Raw genomic sequence first — 19,069 nt, 5'->3', positions numbered from 1 at the left:
CATAAATAAATGAATAAATAAATAAATAAAATGAAAACAATAACCTTCCTAATGGACTCTTAATAGGAATTTTACTTTTTTCATTTGTCTGACATGCAAAAAACTTTTTCCCTGCAACTTTTAAGTTCTGGGCTACATGTGCAGGATGTGCAGGTCTGTTACACAGGTAAACATGTGCCATACTGGTTTGCTGCATAGATCTACCTGTCACCTAGGTATTAAGCCTGGCATCCATTAGCTATTCTTCCTGATGCGCTCGCTCTCTCCATCCTCCATCACCCGCAACAGGGTCCCTGTTGTCTGTTGTTCCCTCCCATGTGTCCATGTATTCTCGTCGTCAAATAATTTGTTTTTAAAGCAGAGAAATGTTGAAGTAAAATCTGAGGTTATAAATAATAATTTTAAAAGAAGTAAAATTTCAGTCAAAAGGAAGAGGAAATTAACTTCTACTGTACATCTATTATGGTTAGGTACCATGTAAGATATTACATGTTTGAAATTTATTTTATCCTATGATATCCTGCCAAAGTCGTTGAACCTTATTTTATAAAGAAACTGGGCTAAGGGAAATAAAATAACTTGAGTTGCATTTACATAGCTAGTAACAGGAAGTGCCAGAATTAGTTCAGCAAAATCACTATGTTCTTTAAGTTTGAATAGAAAAGACTAAACAGAGGAATACTGCCAGTGCCATATAATGGAAGCATAAGGGCAGCATTAACATGCAAATACCGAGGAGACCGCATAAAGACAGGAATCCTGCTCTCACGGAGACAGATAATTTCTCTCCATGTTAAAGTAGACAGAAATTAGTTTAAAATAGAAAATAAAACATGGGTGCTATGTTGTAAGCTGTGCCAAGATAGTGTTAATAATCAATATTTGTCATTTTTATTTTAAAAGGGGATACTGAATGTCAGGAAATCTGTAATATGTTTTATTTGAGAAACATAAATAATGTATACAGATTTCTATGGGATGGAAAATAAAGTCAAGTTCTAGGTTTTTTAAAGAAAGAAACTGCTTATAATAACAAAATTAATAAGTATTTATGTTTGGCCATGAAAAAAAGTTCACTGTGTTTTTATTCTACCACTAGTCCCTCCTAACTGTCCACAGCATCAGTGAAACTCTTAAATCCCAGAAAGTAAGCATAACGTATACTGTCTTCATTTTGAGTTATGATTATGAGATAATAGACTTCTCCCCCAACAATTTGTTTCTACTAGCACTCTTTGATCAATATGTCAAATTATGCCATATGTTTTGTAAGACAAAAGGTGGCTTCTGAATACAAATATTTTTACAATAAAGTGTTACCTTTTTCCAGTAGATGAGAGTCTTACAAATAGTTTGTTGGTGATGGGAACAACTTTCTGGATAAACACCTGTTGATCGTCTCGCTCTCCAAAAGGTCCTTGATCAGAAAACAAAAATGTCAAAAAATTAAAATTTTAGTTCTTTCATTTTACAAAAGGAACATTACTCTTAATACAAGAAAAGAATTTCTCATACATACCAATATGGTATCACATTTCAGCTCACAATCAGACATGGAATAAATGTATACAAGTACTTCAATTTGCATTAAAAAAATTTTAAAGAAATACACAATTATTTCTAAGTTATATTTTACATATAACTAACGCTGTAAAAGCTAAAGGAAAAAATGTCCTAAGGTGCTACGTTAACAGTACTAGCCGGAGACCTGTTAAGATATTTACTATCTTTGGGGATGTGCTTAGATTCTTGTAACTTAAAAAAGGCATATACATTAAGTCATTTCATGTACTGATTTTACTTTTTTGAGAAGACAACACACAAAATCTTAAAATATAAAGTGAAACTTCATCAGATGGAATGTAATTAGTTGAAGCTTCTGTTAACCACATTTCTTCCTTTAGTATTTCTTCTTTTTAAGGATGCAAATTTAAAAAAAACACACACAATTTTATATAAGGTAACTGGTAAACCAAAAGAGAAAAACAAAGTACAGTATGAAGACTAAAGTACAGTATAAAATTTACTACTGGGTTGCACCCTGAAGCTTTTCAATCTAAAATGAAAGATTCAATTATTTTCACTTTATTGTATTTGGCAAGACAGATAAATAGCCTATTATATTTTAGAAAGATCCTGAACAATAACATAAAGAAAAAAGTTTTTGTTTAAAACTTAAACATAAAATTTTAATAATTCTCTTTTCCCATTATACATAGTAGCTAAAATAGTATCAACTTACAATTCATAAAAAGTATTGTAAAAAGTTTTACAATAAAATTTTTAAAGACAATATATCCCAAGTTATGTTACACGAATCATACATGTACTTAATAAATGAACCAATGTCATCTTTATTATTAGTTAGCAAACACTTATACTGTACTTAGCATGTGCCACCGTAAATGCTTTCCAAATATAAACTCATTTTAATCACCATAATAACCACTTAAGGGAGGTGCTATTATTTACTATCTCCATTTTACGGATGAGAAAAATAAGGCACCAAGAGATTAGTTAATGAAAGATCTCATAGGTCTTTATATGACGGAAGTGGAATTCAAACAAACCTAAGCTGTCTGGCTCTTCACTGTACTACACAGTTGCTCAATTACTGGAACTTTCTGATCTCTAATTTTATTAAAATGAAATGACAGTCCTCATTCAATAACTCATTAACAAGGTTAAAATAGTGACCATGAATAAAATAACTCAGAATAAAATAACTAGGAATGAAAAGACTATAGAACTGTATCTTCTCTCCCCTTGAACCTCATATTGACATGAGACTGACCCATAATCTATTCTTCATAGCTTAATTCTTTGCCCTCTCTTTCCCCACCTCCCTTTCCAAATTGGCTCCTTTCCTTGGAATACAAAATATCCCCAGATCTTTCCTAACTTTAATGAGGGAGAAAGTTGGAGGCATAAAAAATATGACCTTCGATTGCTTCTCGGCCTTTTGGCTAAGATTATGAGTAAAAATATGACCTTTGAACTTCCTTGCCTTCCAACTAGCTCCATTACTTCTTTCTTTCATGGACACCTCCAGTACCTATTACCCCATTACCCACTACAATGTAGAGTCCACTTTTACCACTCTACTGAATCTGGACTCTACGCTGTTCCACTGATCTATATGTCCAATTATCTCTGAGGATATATGTATTTTAAATACCACTGTAAAGAGGAATGAAAACCCTCCCTGTCCCCTTTATCTTACTGGGTTTTATAATTAATTCACAGGGCTGTTTATAAATATCTTTGTATTCACAATACACATGCTCTCCTTCAACAATACATCTACTCCTGGGGCTTTCAGGTGCTTCTTATATGCAGAATACTCATAAACCTAACTTCTAGTTAAGGTCTTTCTCCAGAGACCAGGTATATCTTCACACCACAGAATAGTATCCATATGTATTATCACTCAAAATACACAAGTCTGAATTCATCTTTGTTTTCAAAATAAGTTCTTCTTTTTATATTTCTGTATTTAGTAAGTAATACTCAGCTACTCCATTTCCCAAGAATCCTTAGGGTCACTTTAGACTCCTTCCTCTCTCATGCCTGCCACATCTAGTCAATGACCACCATGCACTTTGGTTAATAAATTCCTCCTTTCTGGTTTCCTTGTTTCACTCTCTTAAGTCTTCACTGTCAAGTTTTCTTGCATGCTCTTGAAAGATGAATTATATATATCACAAATCTAGTATCAATCTCAAAATTCTTCAAAAGGTCCCCATTACTTACAAGATAAAAATCTAAATTTCTTAGTTTGATATATAGATGCCTTCCATGATCTGGTACTGGCCTATTCACTCAGTATGTCTTACTATTCTTACCCACATATCCTATAATCTAACAATTAATGACCTTCCTGACATTTTCCAAACTTGCCAAGTTCCCCTGGCTTCTACCCTTTTAACCTGCTGTTTTCTCTGCCAGGAATGTTCCAACTCTAGAATCTTACACACCCAACAAATGTCTATCCTTCATGTATCAGTTCAAACATTAAAACCTCTATGAAGTGCTGTCTGAATCTCAGCCTCCGTCAACATTAGGTGGGGTATCTACCTCCTAAATTGTCAAGAAGATTAAATGAGACCATATATTACAACCTCTAACAGATCCTGGCACTGTCTCCTCTGGGTTCTTTTTGACCTATGCCTTTAAACAGAGTTGCAAAATACAATTGTTTCATTTAATTCCTACTGCTCACTACATCGTAAGTTGATGTTCACTGCACTTTTAAAAATGTCTAGTATCTAGAACACAAGCACTCAATAAATATTTGTTTAATAAATAACAATATAAACTTCCAGTGCCTAGCATCATGCAGAGAACTGGGATTACATAACAACTGTTAAAACTGGTAACACTGCATATTTCTCTTTCTAAAAATCAGAAGGCTGTGGTAGTAGAATTCTCTTAAGTGGCTTATAAGGACAGTAAGATTCTTTCAAATGGGGCCGGGGGTGGAATGATCTCTATGAAGACTGTGTATGTGTATGCACACGTGTGGATGTGCAGTGTCCATGTGCACATGTATGTATGGTGTATAGAGAGAAAACCTAAACTAAACTTATACACCTTTTGCTGAAATCAGAGAACATCAATGGAGACATGCTACGTTGTTTCGTAATGAATATTACGATGTCATCAAAATGACTCTCGTTATATAGGAACATTTTCTAGCTTCAAATTTTATTTTCAGTAGATTAACAAAAAACATTTCAAATATCAAATGTACACAGCTATTACAGTTTTAATAATAAAAGTAGCTAACATGTGAAGATGACATTCTTTAAATGAGGAAACATTAATAAGAAAAATGTGCTCTCCTAACATTTTAATGAAAAATGCTGCAATAAAATAATTTCGTGAATTTATAGAATTTAATCAGAAAGATACACTAAAATTCTGTTTAGAATTTCAAAATTAAAATAAAAAATTTGTATTTTAAACTCGTTTTTATGGTTTTATTAGTTGATATGCTTCTTCTGAACAGCTAATACAGTACCTAAAAATGCCCTAAAATAATCTAACTCACCTATGTCATTTCCAGAGGAATAGCTACCATGACTTTCTGTCTCTTCCAGGGAGAGTATCTTGAATGACGCTAAAGGAGTAGAACCTGGCTGAGTAGAGATCATTCCTCGGAATCGAGTTACTGTCCACGTCCGGACATGATTATTATCTGCACAGACTAGCAGAGAAAGAGAACACAAAAGAATGCAAAATTACTTTTAAAAACTCATTTTAACTTTTTTCACTATCATCTACATTAAACAGATCAGAGTACAAGTGGCAAATAATATATTTATCTTAAAACCATACGTAATTTGTATCTACTTAACTGAGAAAACTGAGTATGCTTTACCTTGCTGAAAAATATAAGGTATGTCAAGTAAACCTACAGATCCTCATAAAAATAGCTTGTAGGGTATAAATGTAGTAAAGGTTAAAAATAATGTGTGTGTAAGAAAAAAGATGCTGAATATTGTCCTGTTCTGTGGCTAAACTACATAGTAAACAGTTTCCTAGTTTATTTTTCCTAACTATAGAAACTGTTTCTGCTTATGCTACTCAAATATTAACCTACATCAGGACTTACTGAAAAATTATTGGCACAAATGACATTTGTCAAACATCTTAAGCAATCAGCTATTTATTGCCCACTCATCGTTACATTAAGGAAAATTAAGATTCTGTACTAAAGCTGAGCAATATTTTTATATAAAGAAAGTCTGCATTTAAAAAACATGCTCCAATTAGTTTTATTATGCTAACAGAATATTAACTGAGCATATACTGAAATGTCTCCTAATCTAGCTCTACTTTTTTTTGTCTGAGTAGATACTCTGTTTGAAAATATACACCATAAAATGTATTACTAACGCAAAAACTACTTTTTTGGCATGCTTTAATAAAAAATATACTAATTTTGCCATTCATGATTTTAGAAAATCTGTTATTATTAGCAATGAGCTATGAACTCATCTGTAAGTATTAGGAAAGTATCCAAAATTTCTTATATACACACATACATAATATTTACTACCAGGTAAAAATGTGTTACATATTTTACAGTCACACGTATTTTAAACAAAACTTTAGAAAGAAATTTAATTTTGGCAAATAGATAGATATAAGTAACAACTGTGTACTTTCTATTCTTATGTAACAAAATTCTCAATTACTAGACTGTCAGTTTTCTGGTGAAAAAGGAGACATTTGGTACTAGGCTATTTAATTTCATGGGAAATCATTTCCTGATTTCACTACTAAGCTTACTAGGATTCTGAAAAATAATTTAAATATTGTTAGTTGATTCAATTGGACAACTACGTCAATTTTGCTAATACCAGTCATTATCTAAAGTTTTTCTTTAAGGGATCAAACTGCACTATAAGGAAAACAATGTCATTACATATGTGTTAATATCCACCAGGTGGCAGAATAACATAACTAAGTATACATAAAATACTCCAGATTTTTTCTTAAAAAGGATATTTCTCTTGATAAACTTGCATAAGTTTCAAACCTACATGAAATATCTGATGTTAAAATACAAGTTTTACAAAGTAGTTCCTTGGTATCACATCCCACAATAACATCATAACCACAATAGCAATTATTACAGAGTATCTCTATACGTTACCATCGAAACATCACAGTAACCCTGCAAAACGGCCTATTTTCTCAGAGCATTGAGTTGCCTTATCTCATAACATTTATCCAGCATCTTTTATGTGTCAGAACTATGCTAAGTGCTGAGAACAGAACAAAGTTTCTGCTATTGGAAAACTTTTCTAGAAGACAGAGATAATAAACAAGCAAATACATGATTAAGTGATAAAGCTATGAGGAAAACAAAGCAAGGTACTGTTAGAGAAAGTTATTGTTGGATAGAGGTTTGGCTAATTTAATTTAAAGAAGGTGGCCAAGGAGTCTTCATTGAGAAGGGATTTGAAATGCCACCAGAATGACAAGAATGCAGCCAAACAAATATCTAGGGGCAAACCATTTCGAATAAAAAGAACAAACGCAAAAGTTCTCTAAGGCATTTTTTAAAAATAGAAAAGCCAAAGGTTAGAGTGTTATCAGCAATGAGAAAAGTGACATGGGAGTTGGGAAGAGATTTTAAAGGTAGGTAGAATCTAGAATAAGAAAAGCCATATAGGCCATGGTAGAAATTTAAATTTATTCTAAATACAATCAGAAGCCATCAGGAATCAGATTTGGTTTGCATTTCTAAAAGATACTTCTGGCTGCTGTGTGGAATATGTACCACAGAGAGGGAAAAGCTGAGAAGTTACTAGTCATCTAGGGGAAAAAGGATGATGATGTGAAACTGACAGCAATGAAAAGTGATTGGATTTGTGACATAATGTGGCAGCAAAGCCAACAGGACTTACTGGTGAAGTGTACTATGTGGGAGGTGAAAGAAAGGGAGAAATCAAGGATGATTCCTAGATTTTCAGCGTTAGTAGATAAGTAGATGGTGATACTGCATACTAAGATGGCTTTTGAGACAGAAATCGTTAAGTTCCATTTTGTCCAACTTAATTTGAGATGCCTATTAAACATACAACCAGAGATCCAGACACTGGATGCACAGGTTTGGAACTCTTTGGATGGTCACAAGTGGAGGAAAGTTTGGGAGCCATTGACATATAGTTACCTACTATTCAAACAACCGGGAAAGTGCAGATAAAGAATAGAGAGTACAGGAAAGAGCTCAAGGGCAATCCAACACTCACCAATTGGGCAAAAGAGGAGGCACCAGCAAGAGTTAGAAACTCCTCAGTGGGGGAGGGGAGTAATGTTTTATGAAAACCTAACAGAGACTGTTTTAGCAAGGCCTACTTATATCACAAACAATTACATATTCAATAAAAGCATAATCAGTCAGCTATGGACTGAATTTCAGCTCCACATGGTGTTTAAAGAGATTGAGAAACTTTCACTACATCTTTCACAAAAGATGCATTACCTTCTAGCCAGCCTTCATAAAAACAAATCTGATACATGAAAACCATGTTTGTAAAAGTTTTAAGTTAGGTAGGAACTGCTCTACAAAAGGAGTTAATGTACGACTCCTCTAGAAAGCAAGCTCTACTGACATACCCAACTCACAATGCAACTTTCACAAAGCCTTTTAGAAATCATCTTCCATACACAATTAATTTCTTCAATAGAATTTTACTTTGTAATCAGAAAGTACTATTTGTTAAACTTGAAAATTAGTATTTAATTTTTTATGTATCCAATTAGTATTTAAATTTTTAAAAATTTCATATGACTATAAAGAACTACAAATGCATGAAAAGGTTATTTTCTTCAAATAATCTCTATAATTTTAATTTTTATTATTTTTATGAGATGACAAAATATCAAAATACACATTTAAATCTACAGTTTTAGCATTAAACCATAAGATAACCCAATTTATATTAAAAGTAAAACTTGAAAAATTTAATAAAAATTCCTCTTAGCAGGGTCAAAATAAATATTTTGCAATAAGATATGCTGAGAGAAAAAAAAAAAAAATCACATCTCCTAAATTGATGTATATTAAAACCAGGCAAAATAAAAACCATCTTTTTTTTTTTCCTCTTTTTTGGTAGAAACGGGGTTTCATCATGTTGCCCAGGCTAGTCTCGAACGCCTGGGCTAAACCAATCCACCTGCCTTGGCCTCCCAAAGTGCTAGGATTTATAGGCGTGAGCCACTATGACCAGCTCAAAGAAATCTTTAAAAGACAATCATAATTTCCTCAGTTATTAAACTTTTCTAGTACTTCTTTTAGTATATTTTTCTCACATAAACACTGCGTTTTCATTCTTTTAATTTGTACGGGTACAGAAAATAACACACAAGGCCAAGTTCTTTACCAGTACTAATGAAATTATTTTACCTGATACAAGATGCTTCTCTGATAGCATGATTTTTGTTACGGGACTTCGGTGAACTGTGAAAGTCTGAAAAAGCTGAGGACCTGATCCAACTGTCTCTGGGTGTTGTACAATCACTCGTACTGCTCCAGAGCTCGTACCATAGGCGATCTCAATCCAGTTACCACTGACACCTGTATCAAGTCGAGTTGACAGGTGATATATTACGGAATGATAATAAAAAAGCTACCCTTGCAAAGCTTCCCTATGATAAAATAGGCAGAGCCGGATTCACTGTTTATATCAGCCCTAAATCCAGTTCAGTAAAAAAAAAATCTTAAGACTTCTCGGGTCATCTTAAAATCATTATTTCCTTGACAAATCTTTTCCTAACCTTCACTTCAAGATGTAACTATTCACCTCCTGCCTTGCACTATTAGGTTCTATCACAGCAATTACAACATATTATTCTGTACTTATTTATATGTCTAGCTACTTCTACTCCTTATTGACAAAGACTGAATCATAATCATCTTTTTATTTGTCACCTTACAGAGTACCTGGGACATAGTAGATACTCAATATAGTTTAAAGAATTCATAAATCTGCCATGCCAAGAACACTACATAGTATCCCAAAAGCAATATTCCTTATTATGCATAGTATCCCAAAAGCATAGTATCCCAAAAACAATATTCCTTATTATGTGTAGCCTAGAATTACCATCTGTTCTACTTAAACTACAATACTAAATCATTCTCAAATAGTCAAGCATTAGATATAAATACTATATATATAAATACTATTGAAGTTTCAAAACACTGTGCTAGGGAATAAACATATCCATTACATTGCTTCCATCATACTTACAATATGTTGTTTCTTCTAATCATCTAAGGTTCAGCAGTGTCTTTTCTTTTCTTTTTTTACAAAAGTGCCCAGTCCCCATCGTCAATTTAGATAGGAAAAAATTCAGCAACCTATACTCTTAAAAGCTTCACAGATAGAGAACCTCTTAGCTTTACTAGCTGTTCTAGTTTTACTAACTGATTCATCTGAAAGTACCTGAATCAAAGGAAAAAAAGCATGTCATGAAAAACACTTCCTATAACCAGAAAGATGACTGCATTTTTCATGTCTTAAAATCCCCCGCCACAACAAAAGAAGTGCTTTGATTTGTAAAACTTTCCTAGTTTTATGCCTGCTTTTTAACTAGATTAAAAAAAAAAAAATCCACATCTCATTCTAGAGCAGGGGTTGGCACACTTTCTGTAAAGGGCCAAGTAGTAAACATTGTAAACTCTGCATGCCACACTGTCTCTGTCACAACCTCTCAATTCTGTCATTGTGGCAGAAAAGCAGCCAAAGACAGCTGGTATCAAAAAGAGTCAGCTTGGCTAGAAATCCATGGTTTACTGAACCCTATTTCTAGAGCAATACAATTTAAGTCCTACTATGGTTTCAGTCAAATTCATGGGTATACTCTTGAATATTTCTTTCATACTAAAAATTATGGTTTCCTTTGTTAATTTAAATAAAATGATGACTTATATAAGTAGCACATCCAAACCTATTTTATTACTGAATATATATTAATGCTTATTAGAACTCCTTTCATTACAGATAAATTTTAAATTTCCCCTTTGTGTTTATCTCTTACTCCTTTACAGAACTAGTCTGTTACTTTCATTACAATGGCCTCTAAAATGCACTGAAAGTTATAAAACACCTTTTTTCTACAGCTTAAATTTTTAAATTCCCAAGAAAATAAGCTTAGTTTCCAGTAGTAGTCTAAGAACTTTTTATTTTTTAAAAAGTTCCTAATTTTGATGTGAAAAATTAGTTATTTTAATAGGAAGATAAATGTGCAGATTTTTTTTGTAATTTCAGCTAATATTATAACAATATGGCTCAACAAATGCAATTCAGCAGAAGTTCCAATTTTCCGCCTCAAATTATGTTTGTTTACTAGTCATGTTTGACTTCAGTATAAAACTGAATACAAATTTTAGACTTTGTAGAGATGAAATCCTTAGCACTACAATTCTCAAAAAGAAAGACACCAGTTTAATTTGACCTAGTCACATAATAAATTAATGAATAAAAAGATAAAAAGTCAAGAATGTATATAATTGGCCATGTACTAACTTGTTTTGGGTGTGAGGTAAACACTCAGAGCAGTAATAGCATCATTTGAAGGATCATGATACAGTTCAGTTACAAGAAGATCATTATCTTTCATCCGCAAGGGGAACTTCTGCATATCTAAAACATAGACAATTTAAACAGCATTAAAATAAATAGCATATCTATTTAAAACTGATAGGTAATGTTTTCTTGTTCTCATTTTAAAAATTACATTAAGCAGGAGCATTTTAAGTGACTGTACACTTACCTATGTAATATATTGATCCATTGTTACATCCCAGCAGAAGGAATGATCCAGCAGTGTCGTAACTAGTTATAGGAACAACATCTTGAACCTGAGGTAGTAAGAGTATTATTAGATGTTAGATAGCAATTATAATTTCTGTTTTCTGGTCAATTTCCTCAAAACTTTGATTCTTCTGGTAAAGAGGCAACCAACACCCAAATTTAGTAGGGCTTAGGAAATAAACTTTCTATAGGTGCATGCATGCACACACATATACACAAACACACTATAGAGGAGAACCCACCAATACACTTCCTTCAAAATATTTTTTTAATTGTATTTCCCACAGCAGTACTTTCCTTTCTCAATTTCTATGGGTTGTCTCCTCTTTTTTTTGCATGTGCTCACTAGATGGCAGCCCACTGGAACTGAAAGGCCAAGTCTGATCAGCTCCCTCTCTTTTCCCCTTCTCATACAAGAGATTAAACGACCTGTCCAAAGTCACACAGTAAGCAAGTGATAGAATTAGAACTAGTAAACAAAGCAACTGATTTCTAGAACGTACTTGCTCCCTTGATAATTTATTATTTCTCTGAAAAGGTGGTATTCTCTATTTTTCATTCTCCTTATTAAAGATTACTTGTTTTCTAGGAAATGGCAAGGCAAACAAAGTCTCATATGCATTTATTTTTTTAAAGTATAGGAATAAAAAATTTAGTTTTTCCAGGAAAATCAATCTAGTTTACAAATTAATACCTTTCCATATTTGCACTAAAAGAAACAGCAAAGGGCTTGAGTTTTACCACAAAACAAAACAAAAAGCAAACAAACAAAAACCATAAAAAGCGTGGGTGTGGTGGCTCACGCCTGTAATCCCAGCACTTTGGGAGGCCGAAGCGGGCAGATCGCCAGAGGTCGGGAGTTCAAAATCAGCCTAGCGAACATAGTGAAACCCTGTCTCTACTAAATATACAAAATTAGCTGGGTGTAGTGGCGTACGCCAGTAATCCCATCTACTCGGGAGGCTGAGGCAGAGGAATCACTCAAACCCGGGAGTCAGCGGTTGCGGTGAGCCGGGATCGTGCCACTGCATTCCAGCCTGGGCAACAGAGTGAGACTTGGTCTTCAAATTAAAAAAAAACAAAAAACAAAAAACAAAAAACAAAAAAAAAGTGTTTGCTAGGATAGTCGCAATACTATTTTAGTAGAGTACTATTCTACTCTTCATCAAAATTATCTTTCCTGTTTAGAGCCAGGCCAGAGATGCCTATTAAGCTTCTTCATAGATGGCACTTAAATGAATTATTAGACACCAAGTTTTGCTTCCAAGTCTAAAAAATGTCCAATAATTTAAAAGTTAAAAATGTTAAGGGACTTTTACTTTCATATACTATATCTGGCTTTCATTTAAAAAGTTAAGATCTAAACATTATCTGCTTAACATTTAAGTACTTTTTATGTACCACATATTATCCAAGAGAACAAACACTGAACTAGAGATAAGGGATGTGGGGTATCTCCTTGCTCTCTAGGAGCCGGTAAACTTGTGAGAAAGAAAAATAACAAACAATTATAGTGTGTCAGGCACTACAATAGACTAAGTACAATCAGAGGAGAGAGGGGAAGAATTGACATCTCAATGCTGGTGGGTGAAGAGCAAAGATCAAGGAAGGGTTCACAGAGGAAGTGAAGCTTGAACACTGAAGTCAACTATGAGTTAAGTAGGGCAAGGGAAAGGGAATATCTGAAGAGCAAGTGAAAAAGCACAGAATCTAGTTTCATTCTAATTAAAAACAGGAATAACTAAAACTTGGAAATAATGATTCCTCTAAGCTCTTCCTGATATAACCCTAATTTCTCTAGATACCCTCTCAATGTCATGCAGTTATGAGTTACACTAGAAATATCTCAAAGAACTCAATTGTCATGCCCTATCCTGAGGTCAGGCTTTTAATTAAAGCCAATGCCAAAACATTTTATACCAGGTAAACATTAAGTACTTTTCAGTGATATCGGTAAAGATGTCTAAAGGATGGAGGGGAGACTGCTTTACACACCACTAACCAATTTTCTTACCCAAGTTAACTAAATCATCTTAGCTCTAGCACTAAAGGAAAGGGCTTAAACTCCTACCCCAGAATCTTCATGGCAGGAAAATGGGGACAGATAAGGCCATGAGATTCTTCTCCCTTTGGACACTTTTTTTTTTTTTTTCAATGAAAGAGCAGGAGGAGCCTAGCACTTCCCAAGGCACAAAGGCAAACATTTTAACCATTTATTCTCTGGGAGGATGGGCTCTAGGATTAAAGCCTTGCTACTTCTTTTTCTGTAACCCTTAATCATGATCTGCTTTTCTTTCCATGTCTACCCCTCAGTACAGGGAGAACAGAGAAAGCAGAGGATAAGCAGAATCACAGTGAGTTAGAACTGCTGAGTTCTTCTCTCCTAGCACAAGCAAGGAAGCAGCCACTGTGTAGCCTCCTCTTCTTTATCCTAACAACTTCATGCAAGAATCCAAGAAACCATACTGATTAGTATGCATGGTTCAGTCATGTGGTCACAAATAAAATATGGAAGTGGATTTTTCTCTTATAAGGTAGCACACAGTGATTACCACTAATCTCTACATGTAAATTTAAATGTTTTACAGTTTTAAAATACCAGTCTATCTTCCCATATAGGGCCCCTAGAATCTTTTAACTACAATCTCTATACCTGTAAACTCATCCTTATTTTTTACAGGATGTTTTAACCTTCATCCATTAATTTTCAAATAATCACTTATCTAAATTTACCATCGTATTTACCACTTTCCAATTTCCTAATCACTGCTTAATGCATTCCATTTCTTCCCCTTCAAATACAACCTTCTTCTCAAAAGGCATTTTTCTTTAGTAGTCCTTTCATTGAGGGTTATTGAGTAAGAAATTCTCTCTGAAAAAAACCCTTCTCATTCAGGTAGTTTTGCTGTGTATAAAAACCTCGGTTGAAAGTTACTTTCTCTGCCATTTGGAGAATGCCCATAGTCTTCTTCTGGTGTCTACTACTGGTGATGAGGAATCTGCTCAAACTGTCACTATTCTGTGAATACTTTTTATCGTAATGTATCTTTTATTACAGCACATTTAAACATTTAGGCTGCCAAGACTTGGTACATTTCTTTAATCAATAAATTCATGTCCTTTTTCATTTCTCCAAAATGTTAGCCACTGTTATCTTTTCCAATATGGCTCCTCTAGCCTGTTCCTACATGAAATACTTTCTCACTTTTTCCTTCTTTTTCATATTTTCTCACTCTCTTGGCTAAACTGGAAATGATTTTCTCAGATGTGTCTGTCAATTTACTAATTTTCTTTTAGCTCGGCTTCTATTTAACCATTAAATAAATTTTTAAAAAATTTTCAATGATCTTTTAATTTTTAGTGTTTTATTTCCCTCCATTTTCTGATTTGTCCTATTCCTTCAATACAGCAGCTTTCTAATTGTTCCATTATTTCCAATTTGGGGATTGCAAATTTTTTATGTTTGATGATTTTTCATCATTTGTTTCCATGTGAAGTTTATAAGTTTTGGGAGGTTATTTTAGTAGAAATTACTCCTTTGACAGGATGCTTGTGTGCTCTCATTCGTGAAAGTGTTCTAACTGGTATCATGTCTGTATCTAGAAATGTAATTGGTCCTAAATCAGTTTCTCAAATTGGAGCTCTCATACAACAAAGGCAAGTCTTTGTGCTTCAATTCACTCCTAATTTGAATATGTTGGTTTCAGTTTCTAATGGTTTACTCTTGCATCTCCATTTCCCATTCCAAGACACCAAACACACATCAAACTTTCTTGTTCCAAGACTACTGGGCAAACTTTTCCCAGTCTTCTCAGGGAATGAGAAACTTAAACCTCCAGATTTTTGCAGGAGGCTCAATTTCTACTGTCCCATGAAATCATGCCGGCTTTTGCTAAAATCCCAGATCCCAGAGACTTTACTTTCGTATGTGGTATGCAAGTGTGTATAAACAAACTAGTCAATTAACATAATTTAATACATAGTATAAACAATATACATTGTTTCAATATTTGTATCTAATATTTCTATATATAAATTTAGAATGTCTAAGTAAGAATCTCATATTTCTTACTATAAATTCTGTAAGTAAGCAAACAGATCATACTTAAGAAAGCAGTCAAGACATAATACTGAAAAGTCAATCCTCTCTCTCCCCAACAAAATGTGGGCCCAGGATTCCAATGCCTGCCTTATTCCTATTTCTAATATGCGGAGGTCTGTAAACCTATCACACCCACAAAAAAAGTTTGCTTCTAACATCAGTGCTACAGGTGCCTCACAACAGGAAAGAGAGAAGCTAAATTAAACAAAACTCCCAAATTCTTGTCCAGCCTAATCCATCAGACCACAGAAATTCACTTTGAATTCTTCTTCCCAGAACCAATATTTCCTCCCCAAACTCAGCCTCCACTGTGTACTTAGAGGCTAGGCTATCACTCAGATGGTACTATGGCTGAAGATCTCTATTTCTCAGAATACACATAGAGTTATCTGATTCTTTAGGAAGTAAAGTACATAAGGCCTTTCTAGAGCTAACTTCCAAAGCTCTCTGCTTCGATATGAGAATGAAACATGTATAATCCATGTTTCCAATACAAATCTAAATTTAAAATATCAACTTGGGAAATAGTGCCTAAAAATTGCTCTTATGCTATGTAACAGCCTAGGCTACCTACTTGACAATACCAATTAATTCCTTATTAATCTTCTTTTGTAACATTAATTTTGTGTGTGTGGGCAGGGTGGGGGTGGAATTAAACAAAAAATGAAAACAAGAAACAGAAACATTTAAATTTTTTTTTTTTTACTTTTATCTTACCCGAATCAGACTCAATGCTTTTATAACATTTTCATTAATATTTTATTGAAACTGTCCTCATGATTTTGCAGAAAACTTTTAAGATTACATACAAACCTGGTTCATCTGACTCAAATACTTAAAATCAACCTTGATTATGTAACTAAAGAACTACATGGGATCCCAGGTCTACTGCAAATATACTATTTATAATCTCTGCAGTACTTGGTAATAGTCTTCAATGCCTTTCTCTTTACTCCTTCCTTACCCTTCTGTCACAGAGAAAGAAATGTCTCTACTCCCTGTGGGGTCAACCCTTCTAGCTGTGCTGTAGATTCCACATACACTCTTCACTTTATGGGACCAGAAATAATCTCCGTTCTTTCAATCTTCAGGTCCTTCCGGCAACTCTTCTCTCTAGCTACAAGTGTGCTCAAGCCTGTCCTAACCTAGAGGAAAAATAAAGCACCAAATATCTTTTTTTTCAAACCAGCATTGATCCTTAAGCCATCACTTTGATTCTCTGCTTTCCTTCACCACCAAACTTCTTGAAAGGTATTTGAATCTGCTGTCTCCTTTCTCTGATCTTTTACTTCCTCATTTCCTGCCATCTAGCTTTCTTCCACCAACACCTAACATATATATTTGAAAATGAAATCTACTGCCAAAATTAATGTCATTTCTCAATCATGTCATGTGTCTTTGGCTCTTCGTCGTCTATCCTGTCCCCTTAAATGCTAACGTTCCCCCAAAGTTCTAATTTGGACTTTGCTTTCTTTCTATATACCCACTCAACGGAAAATCTTATCAATTTTGTTATCACATAAATATTATGGAATCTAAAGATTTCTTACCCTTTCTTCTTTCCTAAATTCCAAAGGAGTACTTCCAACTATACAACTAACAGCTACACTTGAATAATCATAGGAATCTCTAAGTAAACGTATTAATCAATTTGGCCATTCTTCACCCGACCCACCAGCCTATCTGCTTCTCTTCCCACGTTTCCTATCAATTCAAAATACTACCAGCTACTGGACTGTCAAACTAGAAACCCAAAATTAGAAATACATTTCTCTTTCTTCAATTTCCCACATCAATCAGATAGCAGACCTGTCATTTTAGGAGGTCTATGAAATAGTTTTCAAATGTACTTATCTTTGTCACCTCGACCACCACTGCCATTAGTTGAAGTGCTCTGCTTCTAGATTGCTGTACTGCTGTAGTAGATTCCCTCCTGATCTCCAGTCCACCTTTCATTTTAGCAACCACTGTGATCTTTCTAAAACATGGATCTGCTTATGTCACTCCCTGCTTAAAGTCCTTAATTCTTCCTATTTCCTTTAAGAATCAGGTACTAACCTTTTTAAAGTCTTACCTCTTTCTTACTCCTCTCAAGTACTTGAGAGTATTTATCGTGCTATCATCTCTGAACAGATTATGGGTTTTCACACAGATCTGTGCTCCTGTTCAGGAAACAAAATTTGCCTGGACTACCATGCTCAAGGCATTGAACTTCAAACATTTAAAATAAATGGAGAAATGCCAAACCACAGTTTAAAAAACTCACTTATTTTCCAAAGTAACTTAAACTCTTGAAAATATGCTCAAATATGCATCTAGTAAAAAAAATTGACCACTACATTCATTCAATATTTGTATAATCGAAACCAGAAACAATATTCTACAAGGTAAAAAAAATACATAATCAGCATACGTTTCAGAAATATTTTAACTTCTGTAATATGCTTTAGTTAAAACTAACCTGCCAGTGCTGAGTGACAGCATTCCACACTCCCACTTTCCCTGTATGACTCGTGGCCACCAACTGGTTACCAATAAAGAAGAGAGCATCTACAGGAACACCCAGGCTGAACACTCCTTAAATGACAATAAAAAATGAAAAGGTTAATCAGTCACCATTTTTATAATTCATCAAAACCTGGATTAAAAACATCTTAAAGGTGACTAATTTAAACCTATTCTCATTACTACAAACTATGTGCTATATGTGTTTGGGGACCAGAAATAAGAAACTCACAAGCTCTTAAGCAGCTTACAGAACTACTAACGAAAGGAAGAATCTGCTCCAAGCCATCTCACACTGCTCTAACACCTTATCCTGAAACTTGGTTCCTAACCTCAGTTGATCATCAAAATAACCTGATTGACAGATTTAAAATAAACAAAACAAAACAAAAAGGATGCTGGGATCCATGCCAGACTCACTAAAGCAGAAAACCTACAGTACTGTTACAAAATCCATAGGCGAGGTAGATGCAGCTTGTCCATAGACCCGATATTTAGGAACTAGTGATCTGAACACACAGACTTGGCAACCTCAACTATCCACAATGTGTCTAAATTCTGGAAATAAGCAAAAAGGAGAAAAAAGCAGCAAGAAGTCACGCAATACTAAAAACAAACATTTGGGCCTTTTACTCAGGGCTTATTTTAAACCCCATGTTTTCCAGCACTGCAATCTCAATTTAATTAATTCAAAAGACACTACATTAGGCTTTAGGATTAAAAAACATAAGAAGACGAGATGTTACTAAGAACTTAACTTTAGTAGAGAAAAAACTGCAACCAATTATAATTTGATACAATAACAGAAGGATGCACAGGGTACAATAGTATCTATGGGGTAAAAGAGGACATATAAAGGTGGTTGAAAATATATCTTAGAAAAGAAGCCATCTGAGTTGGAGTTTTTAAAGGTTAATAGGAGTCCATCTAATTGGGGACTGAATAAAGGTAAGCTCAGGGAATCTGAGCAAACAGAAGATAAGTGTAGGTGAGCGAGGTTGTAATGAGCACATATCACACATCAACAGCAAAAGACCCAACAATGCCTAAGCAGAGAATTCTAGGCTCACCTTGGTATAGCATATTGGCCTTATACAGTTGTCTCTCTTTAGCAGAGTACTGCAGT

General features: G+C 34.1%; 1 protein-coding gene across 2 annotated transcripts in view; it reads right to left on the bottom strand.

The window, feature by feature from the left end:
• The window catches only part of KCTD3 (potassium channel tetramerization domain containing 3), a 56,955-nt gene that overhangs the window by 7,923 nt on the left and 29,963 nt on the right, over positions 1-19,069 (bottom strand). For both annotated transcript variants that reach the window (XM_023203739.2, XM_023203740.1), the window contains exons 10-15: positions 17,900-18,015; positions 11,296-11,383; positions 11,049-11,165; positions 8,924-9,094; positions 5,054-5,209; positions 1,321-1,417 (exon numbers count right to left, since the gene is read on the bottom strand). In XM_023203739.2, the coding sequence (XP_023059507.1) occupies positions 1,321-1,417; positions 5,054-5,209; positions 8,924-9,094; positions 11,049-11,165; positions 11,296-11,383; positions 17,900-18,015 (745 nt within the window). The remainder of the gene's footprint in view (positions 1-1,320; positions 1,418-5,053; positions 5,210-8,923; positions 9,095-11,048; positions 11,166-11,295; positions 11,384-17,899; positions 18,016-19,069) is intronic.

Source organism: Piliocolobus tephrosceles, chromosome 1, assembly GCF_002776525.5.
Source record: "Piliocolobus tephrosceles isolate RC106 chromosome 1, ASM277652v3, whole genome shotgun sequence".
NCBI classification, from domain to species: domain Eukaryota; kingdom Metazoa; phylum Chordata; class Mammalia; order Primates; family Cercopithecidae; genus Piliocolobus; species Piliocolobus tephrosceles.
Note: the sequence above shows the minus strand (reverse complement) of the source record. Positions and strands in the feature narration are given on the sequence as shown.